General features: G+C 40.2%; 1 protein-coding gene across 1 annotated transcript in view; it reads right to left on the bottom strand.

Moving 5' to 3' along the window:
• Positions 1-828: 828 nt before the first annotated feature.
• The window catches only part of LOC115772710 (glutamate receptor ionotropic, NMDA 3B-like), a 77,137-nt gene continuing 53,098 nt past the window's right edge, over positions 829-24,867 (bottom strand). The window contains 7 exon segments of the mRNA XM_030719103.1: positions 829-1,859; positions 2,646-2,713; positions 4,010-4,174; positions 5,414-5,565; positions 16,786-16,901; positions 20,184-20,329; positions 21,115-21,261. Coding sequence (XP_030574963.1) covers positions 884-1,859; positions 2,646-2,713; positions 4,010-4,174; positions 5,414-5,565; positions 16,786-16,901; positions 20,184-20,329; positions 21,115-21,261 — 1,770 coding nt within the window. The 3' untranslated portion in view covers positions 829-883.

Below are 24,867 nucleotides of genomic sequence, written 5' to 3'. Positions count from 1 at the left end.
CAAAGAGGTTCTGTCTTTTTTGGAACTCATCAAATAACAGAAGAAAATTAACATCTCAAAGTGTCTCCTGGGAATTGTTCAGTTTCCACCTTTTTAATTTTCACATATTGTAACAGGAGAGAAGCATATAAAAATATCCCAAAAAAATTTCTTATTCATTGGGCATAACTATTACAGAACAATATATGCTAAGATGCAAAGCATCAATATATGTAAGGCTTGCTTTAATTTCATGGGCTCGTTAAGTGGGTTGTTTTGGGACTGTGCAGTTCTTTCATTCTCTTTCTTCCTTTCTTTCATCATTCACATTTTTGGGAAATTATTACATCAGTTACTTGAAATATTTTGTGTCTTTGCATCTTTTGTATCTACTTTATGCATACACACATACAATTTTGTTAAAATGGACTGCGATTTTTCTGTGCTCTCACCACGGATGTCCATATGTGCTTGTAGGCCTCTTCTGCCAGCATAACAGGCCTAATATTTTTTTTTTATTGTGGTTCATACAGTGATTCTTCACAGTGAGCACTGTGGTTTCTGCATTCCCATTTCAGTTTGTCTGATCTGGTGTGCTGGGATATTAATGGGGTTATGTTCCGCTTTTTATTTAAATATTACATCACTTAATTAATATTTCATGGATGACATCAGCTCTTAAATTGCAGAAAAATATTTTTAGTTGCATTTTTTAAGTAAGTGTGGAAATAATTCTGAGCATGAAAATTATTAGGTTGCAGTAAGTAACATTGTGAGTAAACATGTACTATAATAGTTCAGCAAACTCCACAGAAACGTAACCCATACCAATAAAGCCATCTTCCCGCGGCTATGCAAGCAACACCTCATTAATCCTGTTGCAGTCCTAAACGTCAGGAGTTAATCAAGTCTCACTGCTTACAGTTGACTGGTTAGCTTTTGTCCTCTCCAAAGTGTTCAGAGTGCGTGATAGGTTAGCCTTGTGTCTGTCCAGGCTAGAAGTATTCCGTGTTTGGATAGTTACATTTCCAGCACCTTGTTGGTTGACTCGACTTCGCTCCAAACTAGTGGAAGTGCGTGACTGGACAGTCCTTTCTCCTGTCAAAGTATTAACAGGGCGCACCTCGTTGGCTCTGCCCCTGTCCAAACTATTTACTGTATTTAATTGGCTGCTCCTCCCATGCTCCACAGTCCCAGGCAAACCTGGCTGGTTAGCCCGCCCAATCTGCTGATTATTCAGTGTTTGCAGCTGGCTGGTCCTGTCTCTCTCAGGGAGTCTGGGCTGAGTGGAGCTACTTCTGTCTGTATTAATAGTTTGTATCTTCTGTCTGTCCCTGTCCCTATCAAGACTAGTATCCCTATGTACCAGTCCACTCCTCTCTCTTTCCAGGCTGTTCTGGATCTCAGCTCTCCTAGCCAGAGCCTCTCTCAGCTGGGTGCGGAATATCTCAATCTTTGCCTGCAGCTCCTGGAGCTCCCCTTCCCATAGGCTGGCCTGAGCAGCTCTGTTCCCCATGGGAGAGAGCACCAAGCCTGTCGAAGCCAGAGTTGAGACAGGGCCCCCATTGGCATGGAGGCTAATCTGTGGAGGAACGGTGAAACCCCCCAGGTTGCCAAGCCCCAACCCTCCGAGGCCAAGTCCAGGACGGCCAACCATCCCAGGCCTGCCCCGCACTGAGGCAGTGTGTGTACGCAGGCGGTAGCTATGAAGTGTTTCCAGGTCAAAGTGCACACGCTTCTCCTTGGGTTCATGGGATGGTGAGGAACTGCCCGTGTCCCCAGCTGTTGTGGAAGCAGGGAGGGATGTGGGAGGGGATGGTGGAGGAGGCTGATGCTGTTTCCTGTGTAGGGTGCAGTTCTCTGAGATACAAGAGGAGGGGCTGTGAAAGAAAGATCACAGCAAAGGGAATATACAGAATGAGATATGCTGTACAGCAGTGCAAGGACTTTTATACATAGTGTAGGATAATGACACTCAGTAAAGCTGGTAAGTAAAACTACTAAGGGTGGACTGTGATATTATCTGGCTTAATACTACACCTTTTGTCTTAATTATAATTTACTTTATCGGTCAGGGCTTTTTTTTTTTTTTTTTTAATTAAATGAAAGCTTTGAATCCAAAAAAAAATCTCCTTCACAATAAATTTTGTTATCAAGTCTTAAAAATGTAATAATCTGCCACAGGTGCAAGAATGGTGTAACCCGTTCTTAATCCGATTATTTAAGAAAGCTAGTTTGACGTTTGGGGGAAATATGCTTATTCGCTTTCTAGCAGAGAGTTGGATGACGAGACTGATAAGACTATATTAAATTAGATTAAATTAAATTTTATTTATATAGTGCCAAATCACAATATCACTATGTGGTACATATGAAACTGTCAGCAGCTGCCAAGTGCAGATTAAACCAGATATAAAGGCTTTAATTACTGAGCTTTGCTGAGAGGTGCTGGTAAGCAGATTTTTATTGGACTTGGACAGAGTCAATCTAGCTGTTTCTCTCATTTCCATTCTTTATACTGTGCTATTATAGCTGACTGCTTCATATACCTAAGTATTAGCAAACTGTGACACTTCTTAAACACACAATAGTTTGAATATCACTGCAAACACACAGAAAAAGAGAGACAACAAAACGCGGCGTTTATCATTTTGTGACTTCATTACTTTTGATCGAGGCCGGTCATCTCCTTCCCAACGTCCTCATATGTGGTGTGCAGGGCTCTGTGAATTTTCTGCAAGCAGATAAGACGATTAGTAACACAGAATCTGTTAAGGCGCCATCAGATCTGAACTAAATCAGGAGAGATAAATTTGCAAGGGTTATTATTCTATCCAGCTGCAGAGAACATCTGCGACAGCTATTCCTGCTATAGTGCTCTTTTGAATAATTCACTCAAATAATTGTAATTCAGTGAGAGACAGTTCCTCTCTGCTTAAAGTGTCAGTTCCTTGAGGCTTTTTTCATTTAAGTATCAAAGTGCTTAGGTTAGTATGATCAAACAAACAAGTTTAAGGTGTGACTGTGCTTTAATTTTCCTGTTTTATAAACCTCTGAAGCTAAGTGCAGGAAATGAGGCTTTATACTAAAGCTAAGAATAATCAATTGAGGGTCTAACACAGATGTCATCCCCTCAGATAGCGCAGCTTCTTTTGTGATGAATGCTAGAGGCTGCCCGCAAGTGGCTGCCCTTTTATAGAGACGCAGCAAACGAATATGAGCAATATGAGCAGTCTTGATATTTACACCGCTAGTTCCATTATTCACTCAAAAAATGTTGCCACTGGCACCTCATTTGGTAATGGCCAGAGCTTCATAAAAAACAAAACAAAATATGACCTTTAAATATTCAATTTGTTGTTTCTTTGGTGGACCTTGTCAGAACCATACATCGTCTGACAGTCAGACGCTTTCTGAAATTCACATTTATTCAGTTACTTTGCATTCTTTTGTAAAGAAAAACCACATATTTGAATTTCAATATATGAATTAACTTACTTTGCAGATGGAATCTGTATAAATAGCTTCATATAATGATCTGTGTGAGATGTTTATGAATCATGTATCTGAGGAAAGGCTAAACAAACAAAGGCATGAATGCATAATGTCCGGTCATGAATCAATTAATAAATTGCTGCCAGTGGTAAGCTTTATTAACTTTTTTATTTTATTTATAGAGCATATAAAAACTAATTAGGTAATTAAGAATCTCATTTGTGTTAATTAATGCAATTAACTTAATGGAAAGACATGTTTAATTGAATCTGTCCCCATCATAGACAATCCAGCTTTAGGAACATTTTTTGACTGTTATAACTTTTAACCAGTAGAGGGCGTGGGTTATCTGCAAGAAAAGTATGAGCTCCAGGGGGGCAAGGATGTCTCACTAACAGCAATATACATACGAGCACATATGCACATTGCGTTTGACTGTGCTCATATGCGTGTGCATGGGAGATCATATGAGTTTTCATTGTCTGAGCATAATTCTTTGCGCTTAAGTGCAATGTGTGGACTTATGTTTACTCACCTGGCTGGTGTGCAACCAGTACTGAAGTGTGTGGGTACGTCGGAGGCGAGGAATGACCAGGTGATAGAAGGTGTGCTCACCTGCCAAGGTCAGCAAGGCTCCACCTACCCCCATGCAGAGCAGCACAAACAGGCCTGAAAAATGCTGGATCCCCATCTGTAGAGTCTGAGGGGGTGGTGACAGAAAGAGAGCATGAAAGAGAGAGAGAGAGAGAGAGAGAAAGAGAGAAAGAAGTTGGGGGAGTGACACAGATTACTGAAGACTTAAGCCGACAGAGAAGAAAATACAGAGATTGATGATTTGTATTTACATAATTACCATTTAGACCACTTTTTGTAAATGAGCACTTGATATTCTGCTGTTGTGATTCTAGTTTGGCTGTGTAAGCCCATAAGAATATTAGTACAGAGAAGAGGACAACAGCGTAAAAGACATTTTTAGGAAGAAAAGGATGTAAAGAAGCGAGGCAGTGGAGAATACGGGGGAGGCATAACAGAGAGTAATAGAAAGAAACAGCAGTTAGCATGGAGATGGTAAAAAGGGACGATGGTTAATTGAAGAGCAGTTTGTTCCCATTTGATTCGCCTAAACCCACCCTGACATAATGTCTATCTCATATGAGGCATCCATTGGCCGGGAGGAAGTGGAAGAGGCAGGGACAAGAGCAATGCTCTCTAATCATGTTTCCTCCACCCGGCTCATTTCTGCACTGCCTCCGATGGCAATTAGCCCCATGCTGACACCACAAATTCATCAGTGACAACACTGACCTCCTTTTGCTCCTAATCCAGAGGGCAGGTTCACACCAACGCCTACATTGTTAGAAAGTAGCCCACGCTCTGCGCTTCAAATGGGATGAACAGTAATAGCTTTTCGATGCAGGGTGAAGTTAAGGTTTTCGTTTCACTGGAGAAACCTATGACTGCATAATTGCGTTTGTTGCCATATTATGGTTTAACTTTGAAGTGGGATTTAAAAGGGATGGCCAAAGGGAGTTGAATAGCTTCTTTATTCGCAAACAAGAGATATAGATACAGACATTGTGCTCTGTCTAGAGATTCCCGGTTCTTTAAAAGGAGTGAAAGGAAAAGGGAGGGCAAGAACTCAGAGTACTGTAGCAACCACAAGATACAAATAAGAATCGACACTCAGACAGTGCGTGCCTGTAACTCTGGTTAAGGTCAGTAAATAGGCCTGAGTTTATGTGATTGTATGTCTTCGTTTGTGTGTGTGTGTGTGTGAGAGAGAGACAGTGTCTGTCAGTGTATGTGTGCCTAGCTGGCAGGCAATCCTGTCTGTGTCCCAAAGGGAGACTCATTTATAGAAGTACAGCAGCAGAAGTCTTTGCTTAACACACAACACACGTACACAATTCATGAACACACACTCCCACAGATGACTTACCTCAGTGACTGCAAAGACTCTCTTTCCGCAGGGTACAACCTTATACCATTTGTCATGTAGCATGTCCATGAAACCGTCAGACTTGTAGCGACTCACGAACTCTGACACGTTACGGGTTAGAGGAGAGCCCTGGGGAAGGCCTATACCATAGCCTGAAAGAGGAGACAGACACAGATGTAAATACATGTGCTAAAGGTAACCGACCTGAGAGCTACAGTCATGCCTCAGGAAGATAGTGTCTAACTTGGTGTTTTTTTTGCAGGAAAACCAGTCAGACAGTTCCACTTTGCCAAAGGGCAGATGGCCTCTGGAAAAAGAATATTTATGGTTTTACAGACTTCAACTTGAATCAGAAATAAAGTATGTTTTCTGGCAAAGTACCTCCACCTATAGAGTGCAAATACAGTGTCCTAAGATTCACCTGGACAGCAGATATATAGAAAGGTGAAGTAAAACAAACAAACAAAAAAACTGGATCAAGTTCATGCACTGAGTGGTCTGAAGCTCCTTTTAATATTGCCTGAGAAGTTTTTCATTGCAAACCCCCAACCAAATCTAAGGCATAGATCAGATTAAATGTTACTCCCTTGGTGTTTATAGGAACGGGTGATCAAGACACACAAATAATAGCTCATGACCTGCATGAGCTTGCAGGAGAATGTAGCAGTAGTCAATTATTGGAGAATGATGTAGGAGTCCTTTCTTTTTAAAGCCACCAAACAATTAACTCTTATGTTAGATGCAGCAGGAGCTGCAATGCTAATAACCCAGGCACTGAGGAAGGAGCTTCTAATGTGGTTAACATTATAACAGACTCTACCCCAAACCATCAGGGTTTCAAATAATTATTCTCAACTTTTCTCATTTAATATTATCCCTGCCGAGACATGATTTAGTCTTCGCGGCGCTTTTATGTTTGATTTCAGACTTGTGGGTCAGAGTGTAACAAGCTGGCAGCTCTGTCTGATATCAGTCTGCTTCTGTGTCTTTGGTTTGGGGAAGAAACCTGCTTAAATGCTCATAGATGATTAATGATTTTATCTCAGTAAGTCAGATGTGTTTCAGAAAGATTTCGGCATATGTTTGAAACTTCCTGTGATTTCAAAATATGTCACACATATCACTGATGAACTTAAGGGACGAGAACCGAGGCTGGCTTAAGATGTTTCTGTCAGGAGGATAAATGCATGTGTTAAATGTCCCCTGCATTGCAGCTGAAATCTATACCTGTGCCACACAGCATGATGTTTTTCTACCTAACAAAGTGGTTTTGGGGCCTCACCCTAAAAAGGAAACAAGCTGGACTATATCTCCAGTCTGCTTTGCCTGCTTACATAGTCTTATGGTTATGGAAAATATGGTTCTCTCAAACATCACTGAGAATGCATTTTTTAGAAACATTGATGGATGTATAATTCAATTTAAAAGAATGCAAAAAAGTTAGGTCTGTCTATTTAGACCTTATGAGGCATCCTAGACTTGTACTCCATTATGAAACTTTATATGTCATGTTGATACTCATTTCCATTCCAAATGCCCCATTACCACCCCCTCCTCTGTCAGCTCAGGCCATTTTTAGGCTCATATCAAGTAGTCTGATCCCAGCTTAAGGAATGGAGTGGGATCAAATCTGACTCCACCCTTTGGGGTCCGTCAGTTGAAAATATGCAAATATACATATTTTACCTGGCTGCTTCTTATGCGCAGTTAGATTCCCTTTGGTTACAGTCACATTGCAGTGCTTAGACCGTGGTGATGAATTATTGTATTGTAAATTACTTTTATGTAAATGAAATTCTATGCATGAGGCGTTGGTCCAGCACCCCATCTTGGACTTCTGGTTCTGCTGTGAGGGATAACTGAAGATATAGAAATGTCAAAGTTAAGTTCTTGTGTTATTACTCTTCACTTGTCCACCAAGTCCCCTTCCCTTGTCCCTCTAAATGAATGTTAATGGTGTCTTTTTTTCTTTTCTGCTTTAACCGTCTCTCCCTCAAGTTTCACTACACTGAGCTCTATTTTAGAAACAAGATATATAACACATAGCATACTAGTTTAGAAAATAGCCTTTATATGCTTTACTCCATTTATATAGGCTTTTTGGAATATACTTTAAAGTGAATACAGTCATTCTAAATCTGTTTTGTAACTAGGTTTCCCAATTCTGTAAAAATCCCACCACACACCTCCTACCTCTCACCAACTGTGACCTCATCACCAGAGCTTGTAGTTGCAAAACACTTATCATAGCCCGATGCTGATCATCCACTCTGTGCTCACTTCACATTCATCCCCTCCACAGTTACAGATACAAGACCTTCTTTTGTTGAAAGGCCAAACAAAGGTCGGTTCCACTCCATGTGCACAGGAAATTGATACCATACTGGTATTATAGCCCTTTTATGAATCCCCTTCTTCTGATGACAGTAAAAAGAAAGAAAGAAAGCTACTTTTGGCAGCTCCCTTCTTCACAAGGGGTCCGCCACAGTGGGTAGCTCTGATGACAATGTTCCTTTTTGATTATGTAATTGTAGCTTTTTGTTGGAGACAGTTATCGCATCACTTTTCTGACAGCAGCAGTATTTTTTCATTTTCATAGCACAGATAGTGAAGAAAAAAACTCAAGTTAAAGTGAAATACACCAAAAGACTAGAGAATAGAAATGTACATGAATATACTTTATAAAAAGCAATTTTAAAAATCTAGTTAAATATAAAAAAATGCAAACATCAGGTATATTTTGGGAGCATTTTCATTATATATAATATTAAAGGATACGAGCCACCTCTTATTTCTTTATATGTTGCTTCTAAGAAGCCAGGCTTTCTTATAATTTTTTAAAGTGGTCTTAAGCAATAGTTCTTCAGGTTTTCTGAAGGTCTTTCACAGCTTTTGACTGATGAATCATTCAAGTATAAAAAGGCATCTACTTCAAAGGATGCACCAGAGTTATGTCCACACCTAACATACAACTGTGCAAAGAACCAAATTTAAATTGATTATTTAGGCACTTATTAGCAGCCTGCTGCAAGAACATATAATGTATTCCCACTCCTTTAGTTGAATCTACAAAAATGCCAAAGATAAGACAGTTTGACAGACATAAAACAGTATTTCTGTACTAGCAAAGTGAATCCCAAAGAGCTGTTAGACAAAACCTTGGCATATCTCAACATGCTGTGCAGTGTGTCCTTAAAAAGTTGGAGTAAAGTGGAGGACAAAAGAAGTGGCATGCGTAAAAACCTATCTACAGCAGACGAACAGTATCTGAAAGTCCTGTCCTTAAGAAACAGGAAAAAATTCAGCAGGACCTTGACACAGTCCATCTACTGTTAACTGAAGCCTCATTAGAAATGGTCTCAGTGGAAGAGTGGCTGTGAAGAAGCTATTCTTAAGGAAGGGAAACAAGGAGCTGAGGTACGCCAAATTATGCATGAGCTGGACATAGCATCTGGAAAGCATCTGATTGTCATTCTGAAAAATGATGCCGTTACCAATGATCTCAAACACACTGCCAATACAGTAAAAGCATACTCGGACAGAAAAAAAAAAAAACCCACAGTGGAACACTGTCAGTCATGGATTGGCTTCCCCGGAGCCTGGACCTGCTGAACCAGTGTGGGATCATCTTGGCAGAGAACAGCTCAAAAGGAAACCAAAATCCAAAGAAGAGCTTTGAATGTCCTTGAAGAAGCCTGAAGAACTATTCCTGAAGCCCACTTAACAAAATTACAGGAAAGCTTTTCTAAGAGAGTTCAGACTGTGTAGAAGAATAAAGGTGGTCATAACAAATATTGACATTCAAGCTTGTTTTTGCCTTACATACTGTATTTCCATTTATGTTTGCAAAATATAAAGAAATGAGGGGTGGCTCAAATCTTTTGCACAGTATGCATGCCAATGCAGGCACTGTTACTTTCCATTGTGCCCATGTTACAAAAAACAATTTGTACTGATATATGGAATATAAAAAAGAAAATTAACAATTTGTAATGATTTGCAAATAATTTACATCTTGTGTTCACCTAAAATACTACAAAAATACATATCTAATGTTGAAACAAGAGAATTGTATTTTTCAAAAAATGCTAATTCTGAATTTTATTCCACCAACGCGTACGTGTAACAGGGTTTAATAGCCATCAGGTAAATATGGAAACATCCCTGCTGTGGTAAAGCAAATGTGTCCCCTAAGGCCATGAGCAGCAGCGTTAAAGCAGCTGCCTGTTTTTCACTGTTGTGGTGATGGTGGTGGAGGCCAAAAGTGCCCCACAGCCACCATGTTTTTCTGTCCATGAATTGTAAATTGTTTGGGGTGAATGACTCACCGAATGGTTAGTCTGCACCATCGTCTGCCTCTGCCATTTGAATCCATCTGCTCAGTGGTCATTCATCACCCAGTGATTTCCACTTCAGAATGTGCCTGTTTTAAATGCAATGCTGCTTCAGGGTTCGAAGATCACAGCCATTCATTACTGGTTTTCAGCCTTATCCCTTGTAAACAGAAATATCTCTGGATTCTCTAAATCTTTTAACATTATGTACCACAGATGACAAAATCCCCAAATTCTTTGCAACTTTGCATCACATTCTTAAATTATTATTTCCCATGCAGTCTTTCAGAGAACCCATCCACATCTTTGGCTCTGAATGACATATTGTCTTCTTTTCATGCCAAATCATGTTAATTAACTAATTAATACTTGCAAGATGTGTGATTTGTTGTGTTTATGCTATTTTCAATAACTGCATGATTATGAAGATATTCCGTTTTACATTCTTATTCATTTATATTTTATGGAAAAACTGAGACAGCACAGTGCAATTAGTCAATTAAGTTAGAGTGTCACAGATATTTAAAGCTTAAGATGTATATCTAATTATGCAATCAGTAATGCAAATCATTATTGTAGTGCATTAAATATTAATCTGTTTTTTATTTGTAGAAATTGTTTCGTGACCATCATCATCAATTGGCTGGCATTGCCTTAGAAGTTTCCCTCTTGCTTAAGGTAAAACACCACCAGCAGCAGTTGGAGTAATGAAAGCAGACACAGCAGTAAAATACAGAGTAGTTACAGCAATAAAATTATATAACTCTAATATTTTTAATTAAGTCAGAGATTTAAGTACGTTCCTCCACCAGTGTTTATTGCTTTTAATTTCTATAGCAGCACATTCAAGTGTTGTTTAATAGCTGGAGAGAATTGCCTCTCTGCCCTTCGCAAACTTAAAAGGCTTCTGGTTTGCATTACAACCCACATTTCGACAGGTAAAAAGTGAAAGAAATGTGTCCCTCAGCTTTGAATCAAAAGAAAAGACCCTCTTTAAGATTTATTGCTATACAAAACCTCCGGGGATTGTTTGTTTCATTTCATCTGTACTGCAGTCACAGACTCAGTCATACCAACAGGGTTTGTGTGTGTGTGTGTGTGTGTGTGTGTGTGTGTGGTTGGCTCAGATTTGGCAGCTGTTTGTCAGCGTGTTTATGTGTGTGTATGTGTGTTATGGGGCTGTCAAGGTGTATGAGCCCGATGGGGGTTGTGGACACAAACAGAGAATAGCGAAGGTTCACGTAGCTGTCACACTCTGCTTCCTACATGACAAAGACTGCCAAAGCCTCCATCCCTTTGCTCTTTCCCTCTTTTACCCACCATTCTTTACTCATCCCCCACCCATCCTTCCTTTTTCCCCATGCAAGGTCTTTTCTCTCCTACCATTGCCGCTGGTCTCTTCCACTGTTAGTCCACTCTTTATCTCTGTCATCCCTTCACTTTCATTCAATTTCTGCCTCACTTCATTCTTCTCTTTATCTCTGAGCTCCTCTCCCGAGTCCACTGCTTTGTCTCTGTATGTCTCGCTCCTCATACTTTTCTTTTTTTTCCCAAGCAGACAGACAGTATTTTTCTGTCATCAGCATATCTCCATCCCCATTTCTTTGGAGCACTCAGTCAAATACTGAAATGCAAGTGGGCAGTCACTTGTCATTTGTTTTGATTCTTTCCCCCAGACATTCGCATTTTCCATCACAAGCTTCATGTCCCAAAGCTGTCACTCAAATCCCCCACACGCTCAAAGACACACTGGTGTTACTTAAAAGCACCACGTTTGTAAAAACTTTAGCTTATTTTAAGAACACAGATGATCTTTCACAACTTCAGAGTTACATTTTTGTAAAAAGCACATTTCAGTTTGGGTTCATGTTCTTCTAAGCACTGCTGGTTATTAGTGAGTATTAAATGATTTTTATTGCTCGTTACATTCATAACTATTATTGAAGTTTGACTATTTGCATGTGTTTTATCCATTAGTTATTGTTTGAAAAGTAAAGCACATAATTTCTTGTTTTCAAGAGGATTTTCTTCCTATTTTATGGATGCAGTAATTCAAATGTAGGATATGTTAAAGCTTCTAAGGAGGAATGTTTCAAGTAATGATGGAGGAATATTATACAGTATGCATCAGTGGTCCCACTGAGTAAAACAGATAAAGCAGAGAATGATGCTAAAGTATTGCAGTGTCCTCAGTTTCTCATTCAGATCCACCCGTCCCTGTATAGGGATTTAATAGATTTAATAGAACAAAAATGTTTTAAGTACTCCTTAATCTCCTATAAATCTTGAAATGTGAACTCCATAAATAAATACATAACCTTATCTAACCCTTCATGGGTTAAACAGTCACAAAATCAGGTGCTTCTGTGAGCGTGGTTACATCAATTTCATTTTTCAGCAGCATCTCCTAGGCAACATTTTCCCACATATGTCTTAAAATATGAGAAAGATTCTGATTGGTGTGTGGCTGTGTGACCTTCATGTGGCACCGACTTTCAGCTTTAATCTGTGATTTTGCTTCTGCAAACTCTTAAGAGATGTGCAGATAAAAGCAGCAGAGAACGTGTTGAAATGAAGCAACCAGCACATTTCTAACATCAGCTGTTTGTGTGTTTGAGTCAATATTAAAAAGTCGACTGAGAAAACAGGTTTTCAGACACTTCAGATGTTGCAGGTTGTCAAAGTTTGAGGCTGTGGTTCTCTGCTGGAAAGCCGTGGAGTGCTCCACCTGGATTAGTGAGAGAGAGGCCGCCCCAGGCAGGGGGAGTACCAGTATCTTGGGATTTTATTCATGAGTGATGGGAAGGTGGAGCATGAGGTGGAGCGACAGATTGATGCAGCATCTTCAGGAATCCGGCCGTTGTACTTAACTGTTGTGGTAACGAGGAAGCTTTATATTTACCAGCCCATCTACTTTCCAACCCTCACCTATGGTCATCAGATCATAAGGTCATGAGTAATGACCCAAAAAGTAAGATTGCAAATACAAGTGACTGAAGGCTTGAGAGCTTGAAAAGCAGGCAACTTGACTCCTTTAGGTTCGTGAAGACCAATCCAACCAGATTCCATCCAAGAAGCTTCTTTAGTTCTGAAATAACTGGCAAAGAGTCCCAGGTAATACACCCCTAGTGGGGACTGTTGCCTTTGGAAGTGGTCCTGAGGGATGTTAACCTACTATTGATCATGTGAGTTGTCACATGAGACAAAGTGGGGAAAAAAGGCATGGGCCATTACTGTCACCAGGGCCAATGAGTGAAACCTCTGTGGTACATTGCCCCACCCCACCATCATGTGAGCTACTGAGGCCACCAAAGGTAAGGTGTGAGTGGGGGTTCAAACACCTGGGCAATGGATCTCAGGACTGCATTACAAGTGGCTGATAGCTGGTGTCATAAGCCACCACCTGTGTTTAATGATGGTCATTCACAGTGGATGTAGATGGCCTCCTTTACTCCTCTCTCAAACACCTGTCTTCTCAGTCCAGAATGTGAATATCAGTAACCTCTAAAGAGTGTGCTTTCTCTTTTCTCTCCTGGGAGCCTCCTTTTGCAGTTTTTCCTGGGCGTGCTAAACTCAAAGGAAACCCCAGGGTAGACCCAGAACCTGCTGGAGAGATTATATATCTCATCTGACATGGAATGCCTTGGGAAGAAATGGAGAGTGTTGCTGGGGAGAAGGACATCTGGAATAACCTGCTTAGCTTGCTGCCACCGTGACCTGACTTCTGATAAGTGGAAGATTTTTCTTGATTAATCTCTGCTTTGATAATAAATAAATGAAAAACAGTGAAGCTGGTCCTCTACATTTATCCAAAGATGACATCTTAATCCAAAACCTGCTACCATATAAAATAAGAAATGCAACTGAATTCTTATGAATTAATCACAACAGTTTCTGCTAATCACAATTTTGCATTTTACACACACACACACACACACACACACACACACACACACACACACACACACACACACACACACACACGCACAAGCAAACGTACGCCACTCCTGTCAGACGTGAGCTGCCCGACCAACAACACTTTCACCCCGCCAACAGAATCTCCTGCCATCCTCGTTTTGATCTTCAGACGTGCTTTGTCCTGCTTGACTGAGCTTGTGTAGACCACTTATGTGCGCAGGGACACATGCTCGCACATACACACCAACCCCATACACACACATGCAAGCCAACAGCGAGTGGCTGCATGTTCAGTGGCAATATTATTAATGGGGTGTGTCTAGGCTGTCGTAAACATCTCCCAACAGCACTCAGCGAAAACAGATGCACAACAACACCCCCACATCTCCCTCCACTTAAGCAGCCTGAAGATTTCAGCAGAGCACCTTGCCTGCAGCAACTCCACAGTCCCAATTCCTGCATCTCTTCTGACCACAAACCGCTCTGTAAATCCCGCCTGCATACACGTACAGACCAAATAACACTTCCTCTCTTTCTTTGCTCCATCCTTTCGCTCTCTGTGTCCTTTCTTCCCCTCCCTCATTCCATCTGCTTGGGGTGAAGGTTTGTCTTGATTAGGGGACTCTGTTGGCTGCCTCTTTTATCACTAGCTGTGCAGAAAGGAGCAAACTGGCAGTGGGCAAATGAAAGCCCTCTATCTCCTTCTTATGCTCAACTCCCACCTCACTCACCCTCCCCACTGGCCCCCAATTTCTCTACTTTTGTTGTTCCTACTTACTTTTTCCATCTCATATTCCATCTTTTGTTTTGTTTTATTTTTTTTTCTCTTATGTGTTTTTTCTCTCTCACATTTCCTGTCTGGGTCATTTCCTGTTCTTTATTTATTCAGCTCCATCCTACTCATCGTCACCCCTGCAGAATAGCTTCTGAAACAAGTGTAGATTCTTTGCCTGACTTTTTTTGTGTAGACAATAAATCAAGTAGTCATCAACCTGACAGACTCTACATATCAATGAGACCTGCTTTCCCATCTTCACATTCATGAGTAATGCCACAGCACTGTCCCTGGGCTCATTTTGTCTAATGCAATGAAGAAAGCAGCAGATAATCTCCAGCGAACAAGGATTGTACAGGAAGTAGGGAACGTGGGAGTGGGGTCTTTCTGAGGTCACACTTTGATTGACAGAGAAATGGTATCAAAGACAGTGTCGGGTCCCAGGTGGCACCCTTACTAGTATCTATTTGCTGTTATTGTTTCTGTTTATGCCTGCATCAGTGATATGAGGAAAAAAAAAGGGTGAAATGAAACAAATACATAAATGCATGCACAGGCGCGGGCGCGCGCGCACACACACACACACACACACACACACACACACACACACACACACACACACACACACACACACACACACACACACACACACACACAGTAATATGCATGCACATAAATAAACTTATGTGGTCATGCATGAACATCCAGTTCCAATTCTATCCCAGGAAAAAAAAAAAGCCTTCTGGTGACTAAGCTACATTGAGTTAGAGGTTAGATGTTTGATTTATCCAATAAATGTGTTCTGCTAGCAGAAATTTCACTTCAAAGTCACCTTCAGAAGGTGTATATGTGCAGATGGCATGTGACCAGAATACTGTAAAACTTGCTACAATGGCTAGAACACTTTATTTTTCTCAGTGAAAAGGAGAACCTGAGATTTATTGGCGCCAGGACATAATTTCTTTCGGCAGGTCGTCAGCAGCGTTTATTTCTAAAAGTGTTATAATTTACTCCTGTGTGTGTGTGTGTGTGTGCATGACTGCAACTCCTACTACTGCTACAGTACTGCAACTTCTAAAGCTGTTACCTTTTTGAGTATATAGGGTTATAATAATCATGTAATTAATTATGGGATAAAAAAAGATTTATTGTTGATATAGATGATCAATGGCTACAGTATACTTTGTAATTTGTCTTGTGATAGAGTGATATAAGTGCTTTTTGACCTAGTTACAAATACAGACAATGCTCTTTACCCTGTAAGCTAAGAAATGTATGTCCTGTCTAGTATGATACTGTAACTAGCCATTACATATATGCTATATATTTCTTTGCAAACATCATGTACATTTGCAAAATGTAAGATTCTCTATTAATCTAATATTTATGCTTTTCTAACAGTTTTTGTTCAGTGACGTGCAGAAGAGGACGGCTGGAAAGAAGGAAAAATCCAAATTCAGCTTTCATTAACACGCCTCTGAGAATACAGTGATTTTGGGGTACAAGAAAAGACTACTACCACACACACACACACACACACACACACACACACACACACACACACACACACACACACACACATACACACAGTGCCAAACTCTTACATATGAACATGCGTAAGCCCACACATTCACAGAGCAACGTACAAGAACTTGAATGTGATCTCCCCCTGTGGGGGTCATTAGCTGTTTTCTGAGTGACAGTAGATTTTTTTTTTTTTTTTTTACATGCTTTTAAATATTGTGGGAATGTGTGAGCAAAATCAAAACTGTTCTGACTGGGCAGTGTTCTTAATAATAGATGTTTGAGTACTTTTACCCTGGAGCGTTATAAGTTCACACAGCGATTCACGGTGTTATTCTGTCAGTCATGTTGCTCTGTCAACTACTACATGACTGGCTACAGCATTTGAAATGAATCTTTTTCTTTATATATCTATATCTATATCCACATATATAAATGCATGTGTGCCTCCCATTGCTTGAAACTCAGTTTGACCTGCCTTGAATAGCCAACTTGACCAGTGGCAATACAGCTTGTGGGAATGAGCCTTTAAAATCATTAAAATCCACGCATCAGCTCGGACTCTAATCCTCTCAGCATTGTCCCTGGAGTGCAGGTTCATGTGGCAAAGACCCACACCCCATGTGTAACTATTAACAAGTGTTACTGTGAATTTATGTACAGTTTTGGGGTGTGTGTGTGTGTGTCTGTGTGAATGCATGTGTGATTTTCAACATGTTTCAGTTTTTTTTTTTAAAACCAGCCTCAGGGAACAACCACAAATCAATACAGAGCCCTCAAAGGAGATAAAAACAAGTATGTGAGTGTGCTAGTGTATGTACCTTCAATAGCAAATGGCTTCCCCACAGTAAGTAGTTTGCAGTCTGCATCGATAGACACCTCATAGTCCAAGAGGGCTTTATCCATGATGAATGCATCCAGGGCAGGAGGATCTGTCCTTCACCACCAACAACAACAACACACACACACACACACACACACACACACACACACACACACACACACACACACACACACACACACACACATACATCACAAAAAGTGAGAGAGTAACATTAATTAAAGGCGATTAATCTTCGGTTTTACAAATCAGATTCAGTTTCCCACACTATTTCTAAATCTCCAGACCTGCCCAGGAACCTTGGATTTAGCGCTGTCGTGCCACTGTGTCATTTATACAGGGGATGAGATTAACTGCATTCTAATACACTATGTAAACACATACATCATTACCTAAACCAACATCCCCTGTCGCGGTCTGATAAGGCATTATACACACTGCCGAAGACTCTCCTACTCTGGCAATATTGATCCAATTGACCCTGATTGACCCTTAATTATAGACTGTTTCTCTGTGTGCAGCCTATGCTGCTGACCACGTCTGGCAGAGGATTGGTTCCAGGATCTAAAGCTCAGCAGGCAGGGTCTAAATAAGAGGACCTACACAGAGATGAAGAAGGAAAGATATAAGTTTGACATGCATGCTGAGACATCTAAAGACATAATAACGAACACGTAAACACAGATTTGAAAGGGATAAAGGAGGCGTACACAAATATAGTCAGTCTAATGGGAAAAGTAGACAACACTGATCAAATTACCTGAAACTTATTATTCAGGACATTTACTGCTAAACACAAGGTTGACTTTACAAAGTCTTTGCAGTGCTGGTAGGTGGGAAAGTCTGTTTTTCTCTGTCTAGACCTGTCAAATACTATGCACGGGGAGAAAAGAGAGGATAGAGAGTTCTTTTGCGACTAAAGAGGGTTGGAAGCGTTGCATGGCCTTGAAACAAGAGTGGTGTGTGTGAGTGTGTTTGAGCTTGCATATATATATATATATATATATATATATATATATATATATATATATATATATATATATATATATATATATTTATTTATATATATAACACACACACACAGAACCAGTCAAAAATGTATATATACATATATAATATATAGGCATGAGAGTGTGCAGTAAGCTTTAAGCTGGTGTATGTGCTCACGTGTGCAGGATTTCCTCTGAGCTTTTTGCGTGCACCTGCATGTGTATCGTGTCTCTCCAGGAGAAGGCTTGGGATTTTTCTTCTTTAAGATCTGAGTGCAGTATTGGGGTCAGTAGTTCTGCCAACACAGTATTTTACAGCCTTACTCCACTTCTCTGCACTGCTGTGACTTCCACTTCTGCTTTGCCTCACACGCAAACAAATGCCGCCTTCATCTTTTCTGTTCTCATCCTCTTTCTCTGAACAAGCGCTTTCTATCTTCCTACTTGTATCACAAAGTCAGCACACGCACATCTCAGTAGCTCTGCTGGTGCTCTCTGGAGTAGGCATTGTGTCTAAGAAGTATATGTGTCGTTGTAGTCGTGCTTAGTACAGTACATGGGCAGGATAAACTTATTGTTTTACTATTTCTGTATTCTGTGAATGCAGTCCAGTGTGTTCTATACAAAGTTTAAGGGGCATAAGTTATTAAAATGATTTAATTTGACTAAAAACTTACCTAAAATAGAATTTTCTGTCCTAACATTCCATCTTTCTGTCATAAGCCCTTTTCTTCATTCAACAGGAAAACTATGAGTGATGAGATGCCATGAAAACTGACACCAGTAATGTGAATAATAAATGTATTGTCACTCTCATCCTCTATTGCTGGTAATCAGATGGAGAAGCTAAATCCAGTAGACAGCTGAAGGCAAAACAGTTCAGGCTGCCAGAAACCAAAGTGGGTTCATCCTCAACTGCTTAAGGAAAGCCAGCTGGTACAGAAAGAACAGATTTGCTAGATGTGGACGAGTGAAAGACATGTAAAGTGAGCAGGAAAAAAATGTGTTCCAAGTAAATATCCAGAATATGATCAAAACAAGTGTGAACATAGTCAAATTTACTGGTCATTCAAAATCATTGTTTCCTGGATTCCTTGGTCTGACCCTCTCAGCTTCCTTCCTTCCTTCCATCCATCCATCCATCCATCCATCCATCCATCCATCCATCTTCTTCTGCTTATTTGGGACCGGGTCACGGGAGCAGCAGCCTAAGCAGCAAAACCCAGACCTCCCTCTCCCCAGCCACCTCCTCGAGCTTATCCGGGGGAACACCGAGGCGTTCCCAGGCCAACCGAGAGATATAATCTCTTCAGTGTGTCCTGAGTCTGCCTCTGGGCCTCCTCTCGGTAGGACATGCCCAGCCAGGCCCTCTGCCTACTTCTGTAATGAGGGTCATTTATTTTATCCACTGCCTTTGAATGAATCTTAGCTACTTTCTGTCACCCTAACTTGTACTGTGTCTTTTTTCTTTTCTTTTCTTTTTTTTTTCTCACTGTTTTTTATTCTTTATTTTCCCCATCACTTAAATTTGTATTTTTAAGTGCCATTTGTTGGGGCTCTTTTTTTTTTTTTTTATTTCAATAAATTATGTTAAGCACTTTCAATTTCTTTTGTAAATTAACTGTGAAAATAAAAAAATAAACTTGTCTTGTGTGCTTGCTTTCATCTGCTTTCTGTCCCCATTCGACATCTGAGTGAATCTTCTTTTTCTCAGCACTCCTTACATCAGCCTGTCCCTGACCCTTATTCATCCCTCATTAAAACTAAAAAAAGTCTAATTATTTTTTTCCTTATAAGCTGCAAGGACTTTACTAATGAAATATAATTCATGTGTTTTTACCTCGGTTACACCTTATGCTAAAATGTGTCTAGATAAGGAAAAGCTCATGATTATGCATGGTTTAAATACATGCAGCTAAAGCACTGAGCATTTCTTCATATCTCTGTCATACGCACTTGCAAAACAGGGTGTTCTTTTAATAAGCAAACATTGATAAATGGGTTACACACAACAGCACTGCAGGTGTAAAGAAAGCAGAAATCATCCCTAAAGCATAACTTACGTTAAGCTTGTAGCTCGTTCTTCATAAAAATTCAAAATAAATATTTAAGGGAGAGAATGAGCACATGCAAATTGTTGGTGCAATTAGCAGAATTGTGTTGCGCACTGTGCATTAAAAATAAGTCTACCGAATACAGAAAGCTACAAATACGAGATGTAAACGTGTCTAGATTTTTTAGGTCTGCATTTTTGTGATAGGAAAAAGACCCCCCCCCCCCCCCCACACACACACACACACACACACACACACACACACACACACACACACACACACACACCTTTTTCAATATTTTGTACATTGCATGCATGGATTTGATTGTTTCTTACTTTAACATGTGTACACCTTCTGGGGTCGTGGGTTGGTTGAAGCGTCTCATGTAGTCGTGCATCTCTGGGAAACTCTTCTTCATGTAATCCTCAGCACTGCTCTCCCTCACTGTCCCGAAACGGAAGCCCAGAGATGGATGGTGCAACTGTGGAAATGGCACAGGAAGGCATGAGTGGAAGAGAGGATGCATATGTAGTGGAGGTGATAAAGTCAGGTGATATGTTCCTTTATTTAGGAGCTTAGATAATGTACTTTTGGCTGCTCCTTTATTCCCAAGGTGTTGCTACAGCAGATGGATCGCCATATTTGATTTGGCAGGCACAGATTTTATACTGGATGCCCTTCCTGACGCAACCCCGCAACACCCCCATTTGGGACTTTGGGATTGGGGTGGAAGGAAGCATTGCTTCCCTTATTTAAATTAAGTCTAGGCTGGATAGTTTCTTACATAGCTATTGTGCATATTTAATGCCTAAATACAATACAATTCAATACAATACAATAAATGCATAGCTTTAATTGTCTGTTTTATTTTACCCTTGCTATTAGTAATGTAATTTGATGGGGAAGATTTTAAAGCTATGGTTTGATTCATTTGCCCTTTTGGCTGTGGGCTGGAAACTTAAGTGAGTTTCCTTTGTTGGTGTTTCTTTGATGCATATTTATGTCTGGAAACAAAAATTTTGGTCCTCCAAACCTCCCAGGGCTGCTCGCTCACATTCTGATCATCTTTATCCCAACAGAGTGCAGATATTACGATGGGGCACACATCAAATTCACAGTAGCCCTGAACTCCCTACAGGGTTTAGGGATATGGAAAGTGATAAGCCTTCACAAGCATTCACTCTCTTCTCATTAGCTCGTCCTTGTGTAAGATTAATATATGTGTACATAGCTGTGTGTATGCAGTGACCTTGAAAGTGGTCTAACCTTGTCATCATGAATTCCTGAAACCTGCTCAAATGTCTTCTCCCCCACCATGACTGCAGCAAGGTTGGCGGTGTAGCTGGACAGCACCAGTAAACAGAAGATAGCCCAAAGGTTCATCAAGAAGCGCCCTGTCCAGCATTTAGGAGTCTGCAGAATGGAGATGTACTGTATGTCAAGTGAAACTTGGGTTTGTTGGCCTTCAACAGAAATTAACCTAAATGACCAACATGGAGAAAAAAAGTTTCAAAAATGTATATATGAGAAAGGGCAGTTCAAATGTTGACATAAATTTTGCCCAACTTCAGGCATGCAGCCTCTTCATCCTTCTCCCCAATTTTGCCCCGAAAGAAAGGCAATCACATTTATGAAAACAGAGCCAAAGAAGATCTAGTGCAAAACTCAAAATCGAATAAAGTGTGACTATTAGTGTGACACATCAAAAATATCTTTCCATGAAATTGCCTGCTTCAGGGAATTAATCCACCTGAACCCTGTGATCATTTATTTATTCCACCAATTAAAATCCACTTAAAAGAAGAAAAGAGATGAATTTCCAGTGTTGTAAGGGCTTGGGATTAATGAGATATTAATTATACAAACAAGGTTGTAACCCATTATAAAGGTTTTTGAAGTGTTTCAGAACTCTTTGCACAATTAATTGGGGAATTGAAAGAGGAGGAAGCGAAAATGGCATGTGCAATATGAGCATAAATGAGTGTTGTTCTATTTGTCAAGCTTTTTGTTCTGTAAGAGGTTTACACTGATAGCACGGGCAGACTTACAACTGGAAAGTTTGAATAATAAGGATCATCTAAAGGGCATTTATGCCATGAAATTGCAGTGTAGCAATGACAGTCTCAAAAGCACTGATTCAGACAGTCACATTTTCATGTGTGGCAAACCTAAGGAACCACTGCCATTACCCTGCAGTGTGGAGACAATGATCAGGAAGAGGTTTTATCAGTCCTTAGCCATACATGATTAGCTGCTTAATAACTTGGTCAAAACTCATGTTATCTAAGTGTACTTTCACTTCAGCTCAGCTTTATAGTCTTTACAGCATTCTGCAGGGACACTCTTTCACCTCCTTTGCTCTTTCTTTGTTGTTTCCACTGCTGCACATGTGCACGGAGCAGCACAGAATAAATACATTACTCAGTAAATCATGTTACTCAAGCTGACAATAACTCATTACAATAGTCCCAGTGGAGTAAAAGGTTTCCAGCAAATGTTAACCCATAAATGCTTCATTTGTGTAGTTTTGTTTAGCTCTAACTGATTGTCCCAAGAGCTTTGGCCATATATATTTAGACTGGTATTCTTTTCTTCCACCTCTAACAGCAGAAAGCACCCTATCTGTGACATCCTGATTTATAAATTAAGTGCTGGGCTTTCATCCTTTGCACCTTTCATGGCAGTCAAACTACACAAGACCAGAGACATATTGTACAGGTACAGATGCAAATTGATTGTCATAGCCCACAAATGTGTGTGAGCGGTCTCTCTGACACAGAGTGACTGTTGTGATCAAGACAATTACAAACTACCGTCCTGAAACTAATCTCATTTGTTAAGCATATGATGGAGTGAGACATATGAGTCGGCGAAGAGGTGGTGCACACACCCTTGTGAATGCGAAATGCCAATATGCATTGTTTATTCACTGTTATGCACACAAGTTTAACTTAGCTCTGGCTCAGGGAACAAACAATATTAAGGATTCAAATATCTTTTTTGCCTCTCTTGACTGCTTCCCCAACTTTTTCAACTATTCAAATAAAAGGACAGTGCTGCTCACTGAGATGGACAACAATATCCGCGTAGACGGTAGAACCTAAGAAGCCTGGCTGTGCAAGACGTACATGAGGTTTGAGATAATAAAGAACATTGCTTTTAACATCATGTGTTATGATTAGGCCTGGATGGGATCCTGCCCTGAAATAAAAGTGGAATGACTTTGATTTCATTTTCATGCCTGAGGTTTTTTAAAAACCAGGTCATTCATGTGCATGCCCACTTTTACAAGCTGCCGAATGAGCTGCTGGAGATGTTCATAAGAAATGAACTGACCGCTGCTTTAACTGAAGTGTGCAGGCTGTTGAGGCTGACGCTCACCATTCCTATTACAAACACATCTGCAGAGAGCTCTTCGCCCTGCCTGAAAAGGATTAAAGCCTACCCAGAAAACACCTGTGGACAGGAGAGACTGGGCAACTTGGCAACAAGTTCAATGAAATCTTTTGATTCCATTGACAGAGTTACTGAGAATTTTTGCCAAAGTGAAAGACAGGAGAATGCCCTTCATCAGAAAGTAGAGGTGAGTAACTACAGATAGTGACATGGCCTGTCAGGTCTTTGTTCTGATATTGCAGGTTTGCTTCCAAACAAACCACTTTGGTTGTGGAGAGCAAAAGAGAATTTGCTGAAATGCAGTCTTGCACTAACTGGCTGTGGTCTGATGATGATTCAGTTTTTTAATCAGCTTTTATTTTTTCCAAGTATGTGCATTTGTAGACTGGAAGCCCTTTAAGATTTCCTGTTGCCCCCAAGAGGCAAGCCAAGAAGTTAGCAGCTTGATTGCTGGCAGATTGGGGGTGTAACAGATGGCAGGGAAAAAAAAATTAAAGAAATACTGTAACAGACCTTTATGCTGGATGAACATAGACAAAGCATTCTTCTAACTGCTACTTTAAGTATCAATTTAATGCTAAAATTGTAACTTTCAGTGACATTTTATCAGGACTAGCTAGAAAGCTCATTAAACTAACATTAACCCTATGGGATGGCTGACTTTTAAACAAGCTGTTACTGTAAGTGAACTTGTGGCAACAAAAATGATCCTATAGAATATTGATATTATTATTAAATAATAAGGCTAAAGCTAGATTTACTAAGGCAAAACATTATAATCCTGGTAGCTGATGATGCACATAGACAAAGCATTGTTCAATTTAAAGGTTAAGGGTCACTTGGAATTGACTGCTAATTCATTCTAACAACAACAGTTCATCAGCCAACACACTTGTTTCCAATCTCAAATGGCTTTTAGGGTTAGATGATATGCTGGCAAGCACACTGCTATCTCAGTTATTGTTGCCTGGGGTTGCTGGAGTCTAAAATCAAAAGAAATAAAGAGCAGAACAGAGCTGCTAACGTTAGTCTAAACCCTGATAGCACTGACAGCTTCCGCACAGTGCGATATAGTGGCGCGCTTGTTGTGAAACACAACCACGCAGATTAATGCTTCTTGCCCTTGGCCTTGGAAGTAATGCTCAATTATTACTATCTGTAGTAGTCAGGTATGTTAAGGATAACAGCTTATGTGAGAAGAGGAAAACCTGAATATATTTCTTAGATGTTTGTGTTTTAGAAAGGTTAAAAACAGTCAGACTTTTTCATTTCAGATTTACTTGTATTGAAAAACCCCCAGTCATTAAATCACATATTAAAAATCAACTCAACTCCTCATTCTTACCCATAACCTAGAGTAAACATCGCTGTTTGGCTGTGACCCAGCACACAGAGGTTCAGAATGTTGCTCAAGGACATTTTAACAGGTCAAAAGGCTGCTAATGAACACAACCTATTAATTGACAAATTGCCGATGCGAGGATCAAACCTATGACCTTTCAATAATGGGAAGGTCTTTCTAATCACTTGACCTCTTTCTCACCTCTGTCATTTTCTCAGCTTGCTTTAGGGACAGGATGTGGTTTTGTATTTATTTAAATATTATTATGAGTTGCAATCTCA

This window comes from Archocentrus centrarchus, chromosome 22, assembly GCF_007364275.1.
Source record: "Archocentrus centrarchus isolate MPI-CPG fArcCen1 chromosome 22, fArcCen1, whole genome shotgun sequence".
Taxonomy (NCBI): Eukaryota; Metazoa; Chordata; class Actinopteri; order Cichliformes; family Cichlidae; genus Archocentrus; species Archocentrus centrarchus.
Note: the sequence above shows the minus strand (reverse complement) of the source record. Positions and strands in the feature narration are given on the sequence as shown.